At 37.9% G+C, this 19,537-nt stretch overlaps 1 protein-coding gene and 1 non-coding gene across 4 annotated transcripts in view; one reads left to right on the top strand and one right to left on the bottom strand.

Annotated features, from left to right (window-relative positions):
• The window catches only part of LOC127415939 (adhesion G-protein coupled receptor G6-like), a 66,861-nt gene that overhangs the window by 5,419 nt on the left and 41,905 nt on the right, over nt 1-19,537 (bottom strand). Inside the window, exons 8-30 of one of the 3 annotated variants that reach the window (XM_051654969.1) lie at nt 17,628-17,687; nt 17,476-17,520; nt 17,271-17,321; nt 16,757-16,798; nt 11,788-11,876; nt 11,408-11,460; nt 11,270-11,311; nt 9,370-9,509; nt 8,896-9,010; nt 8,356-8,444; nt 8,049-8,250; nt 7,605-7,770; nt 5,592-5,732; nt 5,425-5,442; nt 4,768-4,887; nt 4,452-4,497; nt 4,208-4,314; nt 3,710-3,837; nt 2,502-2,770; nt 2,211-2,313; nt 1,725-2,008; nt 1,083-1,184; nt 183-335 (exon numbers count right to left, since the gene is read on the bottom strand). In XM_051654969.1, coding sequence (XP_051510929.1) covers nt 183-335; nt 1,083-1,184; nt 1,725-2,008; nt 2,211-2,313; nt 2,502-2,770; nt 3,710-3,837; nt 4,208-4,314; nt 4,452-4,497; nt 4,768-4,887; nt 5,425-5,442; nt 5,592-5,732; nt 7,605-7,770; nt 8,049-8,250; nt 8,356-8,444; nt 8,896-9,010; nt 9,370-9,509; nt 11,270-11,311; nt 11,408-11,460; nt 11,788-11,876; nt 16,757-16,798; nt 17,271-17,321; nt 17,476-17,520; nt 17,628-17,687 — 2,565 coding nt within the window. The remainder of the gene's footprint in view (nt 1-182; nt 336-1,082; nt 1,185-1,724; nt 2,009-2,210; nt 2,314-2,501; nt 2,771-3,709; nt 3,838-4,207; nt 4,315-4,451; nt 4,498-4,767; nt 4,888-5,424; nt 5,443-5,591; nt 5,733-7,604; nt 7,771-8,048; nt 8,251-8,355; nt 8,445-8,895; nt 9,011-9,369; nt 9,510-11,269; nt 11,312-11,407; nt 11,461-11,787; nt 11,877-16,756; nt 16,799-17,270; nt 17,322-17,475; nt 17,521-17,627; nt 17,688-19,537) is intronic. The other 2 variants (XM_051654970.1, XM_051654971.1) reach the window with 2 other exon arrangements.
• On the top strand, nt 1,343-1,415 carry trnaf-gaa (transfer RNA phenylalanine (anticodon GAA)). Its single transcript has one exon. It is a non-coding gene; the product is annotated as a tRNA-Phe (tRNA).

Genomic DNA, 19,537 nt, shown 5'->3' on the forward strand with positions numbered 1-19,537 from the left:
TAATAATATTAGTGCTAGCATGCTACCAAAATGTTTTCAAGCCCTATTTTTCTTGAATGAAGTAACATTTTGATTTTTAACTTTACCCACTGATGCATTACATCCACTACAAAAGCCATTGTTTTATCATTCAGGGTGTGGCATTACATACAAACTAATATTTTCTATTTTTTATAGCTTACCTGCATTACTGTGCCTGGCAAAGGGGTTTAGTGTGGCTTTGGCTTTAGACGTCCAGCTGGCTGTAGTGGAGCCAAAGGAGCTGGATGACAGGGACTTGCCCAGGTTATCGGAACTCACTTTCTTGGTATTATTAGTAGCAGTCTTGCTCCAGTCTGAAAAATAAATAAATAAATAAATAAATAAAATATTATTTGTAACATCTAGTGAACCTTCATAATGCCAGCACACAGATGCATCCCATGCAAAAAGATAAAGCACAATAAATCTCAGGACATTCAGGTAATATATTGAATTTCCATGATCATAAACACAGGAAAGGCAAGTTTCTAAAGGAAAGTTAAATGGAACTGGTACATAGGCTTTCAGTTCCTCACTGGTCCAATACTTCATTAACAATAGCTCTGTGATAGTTGAGGCATAAAAAAAATAAAATAATCCAAAGCTGGGCTTTACTGTAACACACATAAGTGGAACACAAGTGTCTCAGCACCTAAAGATGTGTTCAAGGCACAGGCCTTTTCCATAATGTCTATGAAAAAATATAACAAATATAACAACCACTGGGTAAACATGTAAGTTCTCAAACCAAAAGAAGCACACTGCATATACCTAGCCACAACATGAAAAGTAGAAAAACTTTCAGTATTGCAAACAGCTAAATCAAACTTAATATGCAATGTATCAAATTAGTTCAGGAAATACATTCAAATACTGTACTGTATGTGAATCTTGCACTACAGGAACACGTGGTATCTTACAAAACAAATGCCAGTTTTCTAAACCAAAGCTAATCACAGAAAGAACTGACTTTTGAGCAATAGATTAAAATGTAGTTTAAAAGCCATTTCAAGCAATGCATGGTGATTACATTTCCCATGCATCATACTGTAGATTTTTACCTGAATTGTCTGCCAAGCGAAACTTTCCACAGCACAAGTATCTCCTCCATTGTTTCTGTACATTTTCTTTCAGAGCACAGTGAAACACAAATATGAATAGCCCTGGAAAAAAAAAAAAAAAAACAGATAATGTTTTTTAAATCTTGGTTAGTTACTAACCCACAAGCTGTGTCTTGTCTTTTAGCCACACTTTTCATTTGAAAAACAATGAAACCAAAGCGACCTCTAGAGGAGCATTTTTGAAGCAACAAATACTACAGGCCGAAATAGCTCAGTTGGGAGAGCGTTAGACTGAAGATCTAAAGGTCCCTGGTTCGATCCCGGGTTTCGGCAGAACTTTTATCTTAAAAATAACGTCGAATTAAGCTAAATAATTTCGAAGCTAAATACACAGAATTTCAAAAATAGGATAATTCAAACTTCATTATCACTTTACATTTTCATATAAAATAATATATACTAAAAATAAATATAAATATATATTTTAAGTAAAATAAAATAGATTTTTTTAGGGGAAAAAAAGAGATCTGCACATAATACAATAATAATTTTCAAAATTGCAACAAATAATACAATAATGCAAAAAAAAAATGAAGAAGAAAAATGCACAAAATAGCAAAAATCACATTTATATAAACGAACCCTGCAAGGAGTTGAAAATGGAGAAGAGGTACATGAAGGCCAGGCTGACTGGGCCCCAGGCGAAAAACGCGAAGCCCCAGGTCATGCCCAGCAAGAAAGTCAGGCTGACCACACTGCGCAGGTTACGCAATATCTCCTCTCGCACTGTCCGGTTGCTGCGCTTGCCATTACGCCCACAGATCTGGATCATGACCACGATGAACATGGCAACATTCAGTAGGAAGATCATGGAAAAGTAGCCCACGCATGTTACGTAGAATACCACCGGACTATGAATCCAACAGCTATGGAAACAAGGACCGGGAAAACCAAAAGAGTAAGAATAAAAAGTAACAAACCATTCTGAAGCACATTCAGCAAGCATTTGCCTTTACTAGGAATGTGACCGCTTTTTATACCTATTGCATTTAACTTTCTCAGAACAGAGTACATAAAACAATGGTCAATTGCAGTGACATTGAATTGAATTTATTTGGGCAAACTTACAATTCTGATGTGTCCTTTCCATTCTCGCTTTTTCCATAGTACTTCTTTCCATAGGAATTTTTGCCTACTGCTAACACAATGCCAACAATTGCAGCCGGAACACCTGGAAATGTTGTCAGACCCTCTCACTACATAGTATGTTCAAAGGCCCTTCACAGAGAACTAATACCATATTGGTGTTAAACATAAAAAAAATGTATTGGACGTAGAGACAAAAAAAGAGTATGATTCAATGGCAAACAACTAGCTAAAGATTACATGGAAAAACTGCAGTTTTAAAGAAGGACTTACCCCATCCTACAATGCAGAACTTGAGGATATACCGCCGTATGTAGGTGTTGAAGACCTTGACCAAGGCAATGTACATATGGATGGACTCTAAGCCCATCCAGGTGAAGGATGTGAGAAGGAAAAAGTGCAGAAAGACAGCCACTGCCACACACAGTCCCTCCATTTCATATGAGGCCAACCAGCCATCCAGGAGAAACACCATGTTGAGGAAGAGCAATGAAGTGCTGAGATTCATCAGGATCTTGGAGGGATAGTCTCGCCGCAGCTTCCTACAGATGTCAGATTAACGTCTAAGACAATAATTGCACTCCAGACAATTCAAACCAAGAGCGGTCAGAGTCATACCTTTGAAACTTTGTAAAAACCAGCTCTTGAAAAATTAGCTAAACATTAGGCAAAATTAATCTAGACACAAGCAGCCTATGTTTATGGTAAATATTCATGACAAAAGCAGGACGCGTGCAATGCAAATTTGGCAAAATGCAATCCTGGACTTTTAAATAAAAATGTGAAGAAACCATTCTCTGAGCAACCATCAGAATTTTAATAGATTTGATCAAAAATCAAGGTCAGGGGGGCCTGGGTAGCTCAGCGAGTATTGACACTGACTACCACCCCTGGAGTCGCGAGTTTGAATCCAGGGCGTGCTGAGTGACTCCAGCCAGGTCTCCTAAGCAACCAAATTGGCCCAGTTGCTAGGGAGAGTAGAATCACATGGGGTAACATTCTCGTGGTCATGATTAGGGGTTCTCGCTCTCAATGGGGTGTGTGGATCGTGGAGAGTAGCATGAGCCTCCACATGCGGAGTCTCCACGGTGTCATGCACGACAAGCCACGTGATAAGATGTGCGGACTGATGGTTTCAGAAGCGGAGGCAACTGAGATTTGTCCTCTGCCACCCAGATTGAGGTGAGTAACCGCGCCACCACAAGGACCTACTAAGTAGTGGGAATTGGGCATTCCAAATTGGTAGAAAAGGGGATAAAAAAATAAAAAGCCAAGGTCAAGAGATCATAATGTCTGTTTAAAATTTAGTTACAAAGAGCATTATTTCAGTTTAAAAATGTGTGCAAGAGAAAGTAACCAGCTACCATATAAACCTGAAACAATGATTGTGTGGCATTGCTTTTAATGTTACAATACAAGTGCCATAAACTTGCATAAATCCAAGACAAATTATTTTATTATGGATTCTGTAAAACACTCACTCAAAAGCGATGTACGTGAGCAGCGTTGCTGCTGAAAAGACAGCTGAGATGCCACAGCCGATGTAGGAAATGAAGGTGAGAACTCTATTGTTCTTCTCATCAATCTGTGCAGCAGCCCCAGAGATGTCCTACAGGAAAAAAGTGATGCAGATTTTATCCAATTTTTATCCAGTTGTGAAAATAAACAGAAAAGGAACAGTCATCTGATGAGTTTTCAATTACAAATGAACTCCACAGAGCCAAATTCTGCATACTTCAAATAGATACCATCCATGCAATATGGAAAGCATGTCATCTTGCTAACTTAAGTGCAATGCCACACCCTTAAAGCTCCCTTGACCTGCTATTTGCCAAGTATTTGGCCCTATCTATTTCAGTGGTGGTAAGCCGCTCTAAATGACATTTAAGACACATTGCTGTTTGCTCTAGTATGTAACGCTGGCATAGCATAAGAAACCACTCTGTTGGTCATTCTGTTGCCAATCCCACAAATCTCACCATTAGGATGCCAAAGTGTGTGAGGTGGTTACACAAGCAGACGGTCCTGTTGCTGTTGGATTCGGGACTGACCTCACAGCCTTCACTGCTCCAGCCCCCTGTGCCAGCTAAAGGAGGCAAATGTTATACAATTACTTTAAGTATATGCCGTATGTACCATACCTTTCAATAAATACATTAATAGTAACTTTTGAATGACTAAAGGGGCCAAAGGGGCCAAATAAATGTCTTACTTTACACTTACTTCGGAGGTTAAAATCCCAAAACACACAAAGAGGCTTTGGTTCTCTCTGGAGGGAAAGCAGATACAATATGGTACGTTAGATACAAATTAGACTAATTTTATTGACAGGAAGTTACAGTAATTACCCTAACAAAAATTTACAATGGAAACCACAACTTTCACCAAAATACCAATGTTACCACAGTGACTGTGTCTATAAATGTAACTGGTTTTACAATTATATTTGGTATAAGCAGGCAAAATCCAGCCTTTTTTTTTCTAAAAATGATTTAAAAAAGATAAACGAACGGAGCCTGTTCTGTGGACAGCTGAGTACCTGGTACTCCAAATGGGCGATCTCTATCTTGACTGGATCCTGCAAGTTTTTAATGCTGAAGTTGCCCACACTACTAGCCACCACATAGCTGTTCAAGAACAGACCATTACTTTGTTGATCCTGAGAAGAAATGCAATAATTAGTCATTCAAAAATAAACTGTACCCCCAGATTTACAGAACGAAATGGAAGAGAACTTATATAAGTTTTATAGAGAGTCATACATGTAAACAATGTCACATTCATAGTTGTCTGTAGATATACAGTGAATTTACCACAAGTAAGGGGTTTTCTTAAGCACCACGGGAAGCAGAGTGTCTAAAACCCCATTAACCATGGTCAAATCACTTTGGTAAACAGCATTATGATACAATAAATGTTCAATAAACAGTTAAAAATATTATTAATAGGAGTAAACATAATTTATAATAATCATTAGAAATATAATTTTTGTAAGTATGGACAGAGTGTATCACTTTGTTAGCTTTTAGTAAATATTAAAATTGACAATAGAGGCATTCAGATAAGAAACATATATGTTAATCAAATGCATGACATTTCAGACACATTATTTTACTACAAAACCTAAATGCTTAGTTCATTCTGAGTTAGTTTACTCAGCACTGACATAAAAACACCCAGAGATTCATTACCATACCATGAATGATCCAAAGTGCTATTGACAAAAATATCAATGAGAATTGTCAATATTACAGTATATTGCTCTTCAGCCCTTTAAAATATAATTTTAAAACAGTATAAGGGACCATAAAATACCATGAAATGTATTATACAATAACAACAGCTAAATAGCTTAGTGCTTACCTGAAAGAGTCCTGTCTTGCTGAAGAATATGAAGTTTATTCTGTATGCTCTTTCCATTTGTGCATTACTCAGATTTTGTAACAGAGTGGGAGGCAGTGTGACCACAGCCAAAGCGTTCTGGGCCTCTGACTCAAAATCAATCTGAGAGAGAGAGAGTTGCAACTGATCAGCACAAAATTCGATGACATTGTTATGGAGAATTCACCATGCCAGTAGGCTTATGAGCATGTCCAGATGGCTTATGTTACTGTACTAACAGTAAAATCTCTTCAATGTGTGATCATGAGTTACCCTCAAAATATGAGAACTACATGATGTATACAAATAGCATTTGAAAGGTTATAGTGCCCTCTGCCAAAAGAAAGGGGTAATGCATTAATATGCCTAAAAAAATAAATAAAAAAAAGATGTGGTGATATAACCTATTATGTATTCTTGGCTTGGGAATTTGAAGATTACAACAAACAGTGCCTTAAAGGGTTAGTTCACTCAAAAATGAAAATTCTCTTATCATTTACTCACCCTCATGCCATCCCAAATGTGTATGACTTTTTTCATCTACTGAACACAAATTAAGATTTTTAGAAGAATATCTGTAGGTCCATACAATGCAAGTAAATGGGTGCCCAAATTTTGAAGCTCCAAAATCCACATAAGTGTAACATAAAAGTACTCCAGATGACTCTTTTGGTTAAATCCATATCTTCTGAAGTGATATGATAAGTGTGGGTGAGAAACAGATCAATATTTGAGTCCTTTTTCCTTCAATTTCACTTTCTCCCTCTTCTGTTTTTGGTGATTCTTCATGCATATCGCCCCCTACTGGGCAGGGAGGAGAATTTATGACAAAAACCTATCATATTGTGTCTGAACACATGGATTTAACCACTTAAGTCATACGGATTACTTTTATGATCCCTTTATGTGGATTGTAAAGCTTAAAAATTTTGGCACCCATTCAATTGCATTGTATGGACCTATAGAGCTGAAATATTCTTCTAAAAATCTTAATTTGTGATCTGCAGAAGAAAGAAAGTCATACACATCTGGGATGCCAGGAGGGTGAGTAAATCATGAGAGAATTTTCATTTTTTGGTGAACTATCACTTTAAGGTGATAATATAAACTGTTGCTAGTATAGTTTGTATTTTGAATTCTTTAAAGCTGAAGTGTGCAATTTTTTATTATTATTTTAGAACACTTTCTCATATGCCAGTTAAATAGGCAGAGACAACCATAAGCCATTTGTAGGTTGATTCCACCCAAAAATGTAAACACTGTGACTGTGGTGCTATCAAAATATTTGTTCTGTCTGTTTGAGTATCCCGACCTGCTAGACACAGCAATATTAGCTCAACCAATGGCGTGAGTTTGGGTGGAACAATATGTTTGTCTGACCAATGAAAGATGAGGAGTGTTCGGGGAAACATGTTTGAAAACATTTTTGCAAAATGAGGCTAGTGGTGCAGAAATTACACACTTCAGCTTACAGTTGTCCCTTGAATAATTTCAACAAGTGAGTTAAACCTATATAATCAAAATTGGCTTACAACAATTGAAATTATGTTGTGAGCATGCTATGAATATAGAAAATCCTCTAATTACCATTCTTTATATATATATGTGAAAATATAGTACATCCTGACAATCATGCTCCGAGAAATGGGCACAAATGTGTTGTTTTCTGAGTCACTCTGAGACTGGACAACATTACTCTTTCCTCCCACAGCTTTCCAGGAAGCTTTGGCTCTTAATCAATGGGTGCAACCCCTGGGCACGGTCCATACATGTCACCTTTTATTACACTGGTTTATTTGCAAAAGATTACTTTGAAAATCTTCATAAATACTCCTAAACCGTTTTAGCAGTCCAACTGAGGAAGTCTTGAGCTAATTTTACATGTAGTACTTATACATATGTACCTGCACAACCAGACATATACCCCTTCAAGTTTTACTTCTCAAATGAATGCAAATCTGTGAGCATAGGGCAAAGAGAAACCATGACAATTACCTGAGGGTCTGTCGTGTTGGTGTCTATAAATGCACTAAAAGTGGTCCCATTGAAATTGCTTGTGTTGAGGGCAGAGATTCCCAGAGCCAGGTATTTCGATGTGATGGTCACAGAGGGTCCATCAAACTCAATCTTCTGCACCAGTTCATCCACTGTTTTAAGTGCTCTGACACAAGCAGATACAAAAGCAAGAGGACCCAGAGGCAGTATTTGAATGAATAATGCACAGAGACATTTCTGAGAGTGTAAGACAATACAGATTACTAAAAATCTAAAGTCTGGACACACTAACATTTTTGTTCACCCTATAATTCCCATATTTTTATGTGTTATTGCATAGTCTTAATGACTTTACTATTATTTTAAAATCTGGAAAATTTTAATAATAAAGAATGTGTAGGTGTGTCCAAACTTTTGACTGCTAGTCTAAATAACAGCACATACGTCTCGGAGGCAGCCAGTTGAGCATCCTCTGAGCTGATCATAACGTTGGAGATGATACTGACCACAGTGTTGGCTAGAGTGGCATTAATTTTGGCTACATTCACCAGCTCCTTCACCTTGGAGACAACCTTTGTCACCTCCTCTGTAGAGAGCTCGTTATTGCTGATATCAGCAAGCTGCACAGCCACTTCTATTGCATTCTCTGTTTAAATTGAAATTGAAAAATAATAAAATGCTATTAAAGCATATTTTGATCTCAGAGTAATGTGTGCAGAGTACAGTAGATCCTTGTAAAAGGACAGTCTACCTTGTGAAACTGGAATGTCCTCTATATCAGTGCAGTTTCTGAGATCTGGGGAAGCCCAGAATGATGTATAATTATCTGGGCTAATCATGCTGGATGGGGAAAAAACAAAAACAAAACATTAAATTGACTTCTAATGGCTAACTTTATGTGTAACCGATACCCTTAATAATATGTGATTGCTGAGTGTAATGCTGCGTCAATCAGTAGTATAAGGTAAAGTGTTAAATTTCTGTGCAAAAATAAAGTAATATTTTCAAAAAAGTTTTCCAAACACTGCCCTAGCCTTCCATTGGTCAACTAAACAGACTGTCCTGCCCAAAACTCATGCCATTAGTGTGTGTAGAGCGGGATGCAAATAGAGCAATGTTTTGATAGCACCACAGTGTTTACACTGTTCGGGAGAATTAACCCACAAATCTCTTACTTATAGTTGTCTCTTCATATTAAGCTGGGATAGGAGAAAAAAATTGGCACACTTCACCTTTAATATCGATTCACATTTAGGTTGGGAAGGAACAGACATTATCGGTGTCTACTCACCATGTCCTGGATGCATTCTGCTCTTTGTAAGGGAAACAGGGGACATACTGGGTGACTGTGGGTCTGCTCTCCGGCCATCTGTAGTGAAATGGAACCTTCTCTGACTGGCAGTTTTCTGAAGTAAAACAAACAAAAAATCATAAAGAGGATTAAATTACACACCCTCCTTTGAAAAAGTGCCACATCTTCTGCAACTTTCCAGCCACAATGCCTGATTAAAGTGTGTAATAACTTTGATGTTAAAATCCACTCTATTATCCCAGCATAATATGCAGACGCAACATATTGTAAACCAATAGTAGGTTGATTTCCCGAAAAGTGTAAGAACTGCAGGCTCTGTGATGCTACTGTACCACTTCAGCTTTAATACATCATTATATTTTAACTTATTTTTTGCAAACTGCAACAGCTTAATTGTTGCATATTCATATCTTGGAGGGCTGAATTGTTTTTGAACTGTGAAACATGTCATACCCATTGAGTTCACTGTCACGCTGTCCAATATCAAGCCATTTCCTATGGCAGGGGCACTTCTCAGCCTGTTTTCAATCTCTGCCACTGTTAGAACTGCATCACTGGTATTCTTATACACAAGCAAGGCCATGCAGGTATATCTGAGAAGAATACAACATTGCATCATATTTGTATTCGCTTGTTTATCAGTTGAAATGTATATTTAAAACAAAACAGGGTGTCAAACATGGCTGTAATTACATTAGAAAAGAACAGATATGCATATATATATATATATATATATATTATGACAGGATTTATTTGCTTCTTTTTTTGGTATTATGGAGTCTGCACTGTCATTTACAATTGACAACTCTGTGCAAAATACATGAAAAACTCCTTTTAGACCCCGGTCACAATTGTAACCGGTGGGATTAAATTGAAAGTGCAGATGACCTGCAGGGTTCCAGCAATGTCTCCAACTTCTGCATAGGCTAGTGCACTATGAACAGAGACGCTGTGACAGAACCTTGGAGACAGCAGCATCACTTCGCACTCACACCACGACTCGCAACTTTTGCCTTGCGCTCGCACCGAGCTCTATCTGTGCTTTGCGGGCATGTTCTACTGCTGTGCTACATTGATAAAATACTTGGCGCAAGTCTCAGCATAATGCCTCCCACCATCTGTTTTCCCGACGACAATGCATGTGACAATAGCGGTATTTGCGCAAACTGACTCACTTCTCATGAACTACGGTTTATTCAAAGGGTCATATTAACGCGTTATTAACGCGTTAACTTCGACAGCACTACTATATATATGTATATATATATATATATATATATATATATATATATATATATATATATATATATATATATATGTATATATATATATATATATATATATATATATATATATATATATATATATATATATATATATATATATATATATATATATATATATATATATATATATACACACACACAATATATACACACACACCGATCAGCCACAACATTAAAACCACCCGCCTAATATTGTGTAGGTCCTCCTCTTGCCACAAAAACAGCGCCAACCCGCATATCAGAATATTGTTCTCACCACAATTGTACAGAGCGGTTATTTGAGTTACTTTAGACTTTATCAGTTCTAAACAGTCTGGCCATTCTCCCTTGACCTCACTCATCAACAAGGCATTTCCGTCCAAAGAACTGCTGCTCATTGGATGTTTTTTGTTTTTGGCACCCTTCTGAGTAAATTCTAGAGACTGTTGTGCGTAAAAATCCCAGGAGATCAGCTGTTACAGAAATACTCAGACCAGCCCATCTGGCACCAACAATCATGCCACGCTCCAAATCATTGAGATCATATTTGTTCCCCATTTTGATGGTTGATGTGAACATTAACTGAAGCTCCTGACCTGTATCTGCATGGTTTTATGCACTGCTGCCACACGATTGGCTGATAAGATAATCACATGGATGACTGTTGGTGCCAGATGGGCTGGTTTGAGTATTTCTGTAAGTGCTGATCTCCTGGGATTTTCACACATAATAGTCCCTAGAATTTACTCAGAATAGTGCCAAAAACAAAAAACATCCTGTGAGCGGCAGTTCTGTGGATGGAAATGCCTTGTTGATGAGAGAGGTCAACAGAGAATGGCCAGACTGGTTCGAACGGGCAAAGTCTACAGTAACTCAGATAACCGCTCTGTACAACTGTGGTTAGAAGAATAGCATCTCAGAATGCTATTCTGAGATGCGGGTTGGCACTGTTTTGGTGGCATGAGGGGGACCTACACAATATTAGGCAGGTGGTTTTAATGTTGTGGCTGATCGATTTATATATATATACTGTATATGTATATGTAGAGAGAAAGAGAGAGAAAGATTTGTATTGTTCACATGTTTACCGGATATTTGTGGCCCTTGAAAGAACAGTATTAGGTCCAACCCTGAAGAGGAGACAAGTGAGATTGCTAACAGTTATCATTAGGTGCAAAGCTAGAGATGTTCATGTACGTATACTTTCATGTAAAAAAGAAACCTACTTGACATTATCAACATAAACTCTGTAGATCCAGTTCTGAAAGGTTTGATTGAGCTGTAATAATCAGAGAAACTGATCAGTAAACAGTGGCATGACACCTTTTTATCTCACTAATACTGTTTTATGTTAATGGTAAACACTTTAATTTTGTCTAGAACTGTTGTATAAAAAAAGTATTGTACTGAATATCGGCACCCGATATTCTAAATCACAGCCACTATGTCACAGCATTTTGCCATTAAGTATTTCAAGATTCTTACAATTATCAGTTATCATACAGTACCTTAATTAATGGAGTTTTAAAACTGAATTATTATAAATGAGAATAATATATATAAAAAAATAAAAATAAAAAAATAAATAAAAAAACTACAAACATACCCATTGAGCTATCATCATCTCAGCATCACTTTCTGGGGCGTTTGCTTGTACATCATTTACCCCTAAGGAAATCTTGTAGAAAATGCTCTCTGGGAATTGAATAATAAGGTATTGTTTAGTTATCAATCAAAAAACACAATTTACTTAGGACATAATTCATATTTTTTTCTGTGTTGCAATGCAGTAGTTGAAAATTAATCTGTATAATCTGTAATCTGTATAGAGCATTTTGATGAGGCAATTAAAAGCTTGGTTGATCAGGAAATATATAAAGAAATCTACTGCTATGTTCCACTGCTATCACAAGATGGCTCTCGTGTATCTTGAGTTGTTAGTGCTTGACTACTGTATAAATGCGTCACTACACCATGCCAGTACTTTTTTAGGAGACTCCAGAAAACATGAAGAAGCCCCCCCCCCCCCCCCCAAAAAAAATCCACAAATAGAGATAGCACACTGTATTTTCACTCTGCAATCCATGTAGTCTTTTGTAAAAACATCAAATCCTTTTTGTTTTGTTCAAATAAAAACATGTAATTAAATAAGGCAGTCTCCTAAGAAAGAATGATAAAAATCTGGATAATTACAAGAGGCCTCTGCACTCAATTTGAGTGAGCGATTAAAAGTGCTGCAACTCATTGATTGTCAGAACTGGTTACGGTTAATACACATCTACCTCTAGTAAATCACAGGAAATCAAGGTCTAAAATTTGCGCACAGAGAGAACAGACTGATTTTTCCCCATCATTCTATGATCACTTGCTCAGAAAGTCAGGATTCAGCAATAAAGAATCTATCTCTCTTTCTAACATCTGGATTGTTACTGGAAAACATACTGTTCCTGGTTGAAAGTCCACATAGACATGTAATATGAAAGGGAGCTTTACATGGACATGGGGCCAGTTCATGGGGCTCTGAAGTAGTCCCATGGGTGGCACCAGTAGGCACGAAGCCAGAATCTGCGCTGGCTCCTTTGGCTGGGTTGTCGAGAGGGATTGTGCCATTTGTGAAGACAAAAGACTGGTCATCAGAAGCTGGAGACTGATGCGTCTCGCTATCTGTGGTGGTGGCCTGAACAACAAGTGCATTGTGGCTGTGGCTGGAGGGATTTGCTGATTCATTCTTTGACCACTTTATTGCTGGGGGTGGACATTTTTAGTGTCCAGCTGATCTTCATTGTAGTTGCTTGAGACGCTCAACGATTTGGTGGGGTGGAGGACTGGAATGGCGGTTTGAACACTTGTTTTAAGCTCTGACGGCACTGGCAGAGTCCACAATGTAGAATCCAAAAAATGAGCTGTGTCAACAGTCATGGTCATCTGCAAAGGAGGATGAGGGTGTGGCAAGTTGTCTGTGGCATAAGGAAGAGTCACTGCTATTTCAAGGGACATTGATTCAGATGTGTGTGTATCTGACCAATGGGTGAGTTTTGTACTAAACAGTTCATTGTGTGGATTAGCATTTGAATGGTTAGAATGAGCATTTGTGAAGTTAGTATGTGAACCAATAGGGATATGTGTGCTATTTCTTTGAATGACCTAGAAGGGACCTCTGGGCCATTTAGAGAAGTTGTGTTGTGAGTCCAACCAGTAGTGGTGGCTGCAACATATGTGTGGGTTGTAATACTTATTGGATGTGCACCAGAAATGACAAGTCCATCATGATGAAGCTCTTGAGACTGAAAGGGAAGGACATGGCCAGGCTCTATGAAGTTAGAAATGTGCATTGTCTCTGATTGGTACCTGAATTTGGTTTTATAAAGCGAGGCTTCCTCTGGAACATTTAGGAGCATAAATGGCTCACTTTGCGAGTTGAAAAAAATGGTGTGGGAGGGAAATATTTATGTTGATGAAAGGTGGGAATCCATTGTCTGGATTTCGATCTCAGCGGCACTTTCCCACTCATTTTTGGAGTCACCTGACCATGCCAACATGACATGTTTTGAGCTTGAGTCAAAAATGTAGTGGGAGGGTGAACTGAATTTGGGCAATACATCTATCCTCTCCACTTTCATATGGGAGGTTGAATTAAGGGGTGAAGACTGAGAGCCTCCCCATTCATCTGCCAGGTCCACCGCAGAACTGTATGGTAATTCAGAAGTACTGCTGACAGAAATAAGAGGTGTATGTGACAAATCCCTCAGATCAGCCTCTGAAGGATTATTGTCCTCTTGCTTGTTTAAGCTTCTAAAAAGAGTCTCTGGCAATCTGTTTATATACGATGGCTCCAACGCCGGAGGTGAATCTAATTTGGACTGGCTACCCTCTATTGACTTCGAAATGGCACTTGCAATGCCTGAATATGAGGTAATAACCCTGGGAGTTGGAAAATGGTTGGAGTCAACAGCATGTGGGTTTTCAGAGAGGATAAAGTGATTCTTTAATGAGGGTAAAACCAGGTCAGTGTTGTTTGTGGCATCAGCGATGAGAAGACTTTGGACTGAGACAGATGTCAGTGACTGGAAAACATCAGTGTGAGGCAAAGAAGATAATGGACTGATGGCCTCTGTCATTAAGGAGTCACTTTGAACCCCTGCAGTAGGCATCGGGCTAGTGTGTGAACTCGGAAATTCTATGAGTGGCAGCCCTATGGGCTGAATCCTTAAGCAGTCTAGCCCAGTTTCAACACTCTGAGTGGGAGAGAGAGAGGAGATAACAGGTGTCTCTGTTGTGAGAGGGCTCACTGCCAAAGGCTCTATGATTAAAATAAATTTAGTTTGATCAGGGAGATAGTGGAGAGAGCTCTGTCAGGAGGCTGATGAAGAAAGGAAAGGGGTGGTATTGGTAAGACTATACACAGGTTCTCTCAAGCTTTTCCTGCCATAACCCCCTGTTAAAGTATCTATCTGTTCATGTGTAAACACTGTGGGCTGGATCAGATGAATTTTTGTCTTTATGGACTTTTTCTGACCATGTTTCACATCTTTAAAGTGGTCTTCTGTGACAGTTGCCTCAGAGAATCCTCAGGGCACAATACATTTTAGTTTTAATTCCACTGGGTGTGTGGGTGATAGCTCTGGACCTGAGAGGGAAGTCCATGCTGCTGTTTGGCCAAAGAGACTCTTTAGATCATGCTGGATCATTTGCACACCTGTTCATCCTAGATTCATGGGAAGAGAGGGGATAAGTGTCCAGCTGCTGTCTGTCTCAAGCTCTGTCATCTCTAACATAGCCCAGGGTAAACTAAGGTCTGACTGACTGTGTAAATATTCCTGTTTGCTAACAGCCTGTCTCACTGGTCCAGAAGTATTGGTGTTGACAGTAGGCACACTTTCAACCTCCAAGAAAGACATGTTATGAGGGATGGCAGAGGCCAAGTTTTCATCCAGGGAGTAGGCGGAATCAATGTCAAACAGGCTGAAGACATCAACATCATCCAATCAATTACATAAAAAAATGCCTCAGGGCCAAACCCAGATGGGTAATCGAGTATCTCTGTGCTGTTTTTGTCACTATCACTCAGGACCAGGTGTGGAGCTAGTGGTTTAGTGACGCCATCAATAAAGACTCAAAGTCTTTACCCTGATTGTGAGCGTCTGGTTGCCACAGAGGCCTCATTTGGGAATATGCTGACCTCATGGATGTAGAGTCTGTTTTCTTGGCAACGTATGCCATTGTAGATCTTATGGGCCAGTGGGATTCATTCGTCATGCTTATTGTTGGTTAGGCAGGTGGCTTGGTCAGATGTCTGACGGGGCGCTTGTGTGGCCAAGTGATGGGAGTCTCTACTTTCTTCCTTGCGGGCCAGATGAGGGGTGTAGAGATGAAACCGAGTGATGTTTTAGGGCTCTGGGGAACAGGAGCAACAAGAGGCCTAGCAGGGGGAGAGCTAGTGGATGGAGTCTCTACGTGAGGAGTAAGCCGCAGCAATGACCACAAATATGCAGCCCTCTCTTTCTCTGCTCCAGCTTAATTATTTAGCAGAGCATGCAGGATTTAGCAAAAATAAAGAGGTCAATTCAGAATATTACTTATCTTAACAGAGATATATCATAACAACATAACAAAAAGAGAACACAGAACAATTAATTGGAAAACCAACCAACCAACCCAACCAATATATATATATATATATATATATATATATATATATATTTTTTTTTTTTTTTTTTTTTGTGATACAAGGAAAAATGTGTGGTTAAGGCCTTGCTGAAGACTTCAAAGATGGCAAAATGGAAGTTATACTTGAAAAACACAAACCAAAGGTTTCAGAAAATTAATATTTTAGTAATCTATCAGGCATTGCCAGGCAGGTAAAGTTAATTGAAGCAATGTAAGTGGAAAAAGGCTATAAAGATAACAGTAGCATCATGAATGAGTAATGATAACTGACATACCTATGCAATTAATTAAATGTGCTAAATGGCTTGATAGAGTGTTATGCAGACAGAAAATTAATGTCATAATATAAGGGAAGTTTAATTTTGTTGCTTCACTGAAGAGCTAGGACAGCAAAAACTGTAAAGGTAGCCCAGAAAGATTTTGACTTAACACATTTAAGAAAGCTGTATAACGAAGAAGATTGAAGATAAGTGTTGGAAGACTTCTATGACCTGAAAAAATGCACAAAGCTTCCAATAGTCTAACAGATACATACAGGAAATACAAAACAGCACAAATTAACTAGACACAGCAGACACCTGACAGAACAGTGAAGAGTTGTGTTTATTCATCCAATTAATCTGTGTGAAAACAACATATTATTATCCTGTTGAGTTAGAGGGGAGGGGCTAATTATGACTACATTAGCAAATATGTAAGGCTTTAAGAAAGAGGCATGAAGCTTTTCTGGCCTTTAATCTATGGCCAGAGTATACCAGAGCAATAAACTAATCATTTTATTCACGATCCCGTTTAGACAAGCTAGCTGGACTTCCATTTTGTCAGTAGAAATGGAAGTGTAGCAGTGACATCCCCAGTTAAGTACAAGTAAGCCATGTATGACATGAGAAAACATAGATTTGGCTTACCACTGGTTTTGTTGTTGGACAGAGGTGGGTTAGTAGCAGCAGCTGCAGATGGAGGAATGGATTAAATGTCTAGTGTCATGTGAATGATTTAGGGAAATGAACAAACAGAGTGAAGGTATGCATAAGGACGTGAGAAAATATACTGCCATGCATTTGTCTGTTTATTTATCTGTTTTTGGTTCTATTTTTATTGCCCCGTTGGGCAATTAAAGGTACATTATCTGCCAAAACCTGTGCCCCATTTCAATCAAATTTTAAAAAACAACATAAATATTAGAAGGAATGGCACATTAGTATCTAATTGCTACAAAATTACATAACATATTCAGGTATATCTAGTTTTAAGTTGAATTATAAATACATGTATAATGTGATCAAATAATTAGGCCTTGAAAACTATTTAATTTGGTAAATTGTTAATTGTTAAATGTTATCAACGTAATATAAAGCATGTTCTAGTCAATATCAAGCATTTGGGAATGGTAATATATCTTTTGCAAAAGTGATGTCTCACCAGGGTTGTTGGATGGCAGGTTAGATAGGGTTATGGGTGATGCAGTTTTTACTAATGATGGCACACACAGACATGACATTACATCACATGTTAACACTTTGCTTAGTAAGGCAATATAAACCACATGTATAGCATTTCTCTAAAAAGTATAGTTTATGGCTCAAAAGAAATCTGTTATTAGGTAAGAGGTGGACTATTAGCTTACCAGTAGTCGTGGTTGTTGTATTAGCACTAGTTGTTGTGAGTTTCACTATTGTTGGTACATGAAGCAGAGTTGTGCGCAAAAATTAGCGAGGGTATTTATGATACCTCATTAAACAGAATATAAAACAGTAGGCAATCTAGATATCTGCTTACCAGAACCTGTGGTTAGAGGCATGCTAGGAGTAGATGTGTATGAAAGAGTAGTAGTACGAGCTGATGAAGAGAATAGAGAGATAATGATACCGACATGCATTAACTTTCAGAGTCTGTGACTACAATGTGGAAAAGCTTAATACTGATCTGCTTAATAACATTATAAAAAACTAAGTGCTGTATTGAACTGGAATATGCTAGTAAGAAAATTGTTTATAATGCTGGAAGATGGTTTATAAGACTAAAGCTGTTATATAAAGTAAACTGTAGCATCTGGCAAGGATCTTTTAAAATTGTTACAATACAATTACAACTTTTTTTTTTTTTTTTTTTTTTGCAAAAGGCAAAATAATTAAAGGGTTAGTTCACCCAAAAATGAAAAATTCTCTCATCATTTACTCACCCTCTTGCCATCTAAGATACGTATGACTTTCTTTCTACTGCAAAACACAAACAAAGATTTTTAGAATATCTCAGCTCTGTAGGTCCATACAATGTAAGTGAATGGTGGCCAGACATTTCAAGCACCAAAAATCACATAAATGCAGCATTAAAGTAATTCATATGATTCCAGTTGGTTAATCAATGTCATCTGAAGCAATCCAATCATTTTTTTGGTGAGAACAGATCAAAAAGTTACTGCTTTTTCACTATAAATCTTGACAACAGCCTCCTTGATGATCATGATTTCAAGCTCGATTACACTTCTTATAGTGCCATCTAGTCAGAGATTTTTAAGTAGAGATGGGTAACATCTATTAAAATGAATGGGAGATTAGAACGCCCAACAGTCAACAGATGCAGAAAGGAAGTCCCGCCTTAAAGATAAAATTAGACAATCAGCTTTTAGATACAGACATCACCTGACAATCAACTCAAGAACACGCATGCGCATTAACTATACAAAATAATATTTTTTAGCGTAATCTAATGTAAAGAAGCACAACTTACGATACCACTGTTGTCAGATTTTACTGCTGATTTGAAATATGTTCTTTGATTGTAATCTTGGCCAACTGTTTTGACGATTTTGGTCTTTCCCCATTCAAGAAGACAGAAGCTGCACTTGTATGGTGCTTGTTTACATAGAAAAATAGGAGTGTTCCAAAGGTGGCCTGGGAGCTTTCCAAAAATGGCTGCCGAGTGAACTGACTTGCTAAAAAGACTTTGATCTAGTGCTCTGCGCATGTGTCAAGCACAATGATGTGTAACCAAGCTTGCAATGATGACTGTGCCTAGAGACTGCAATGGCATGGTGCACAAAGAAGTTATATTTTGGTCTGTTCTCACCTAAAACTGACTGGATCTCTTCAGAAGACATTGATTAATGTCAAGTGGATTAATTTAATGTTCCCTCAATCTGTTTTTTTGGAGCTTCAAAGGCCTGGTCACCATTCACTTGCATTGAAATGACCCACAGAGCTGAAATATTCTTCTAAAAATCTTAATTTATGTTTTACAGAAGAAAGAAAATCATACACATCTGGGATGGCATGACGGTGAGTAAATGAAAAGAGAATTTTCATTTTTGGGTGAACTATCCCTTTAATACTATATAAAAGTTAGTGCTAAATCATACAAAAATACCGTATATTATTCAACACACTAAGGTAGTCTAGCTCTTGAATCAGGAGTTTATACCTGTACAATGCATTGAATTCACAGAAATTAACACAAATTTGCTTAACATTAACAAGCCTAAAATAATTTTAAAAGCTAGGGACATTTTTTCATATATAACATCATTATACAATAATTATGGTTGCTATTTTGGAACACAGCCACTGGCATTAATAAAAAAGATACGGCAATCACTTTCCTTTTGTGGATTGGAAGATTACTCTTGCAGCTATTCAAAATCTTCTCCTAATGAGTTAGAAAAAAGTGACCACCACCTGTTCTGTATTATG

This window comes from Myxocyprinus asiaticus, chromosome 25 (genome assembly GCF_019703515.2).
Source record: "Myxocyprinus asiaticus isolate MX2 ecotype Aquarium Trade chromosome 25, UBuf_Myxa_2, whole genome shotgun sequence".
In the NCBI taxonomy this organism is placed as follows: Eukaryota; Metazoa; Chordata; class Actinopteri; order Cypriniformes; family Catostomidae; genus Myxocyprinus; species Myxocyprinus asiaticus.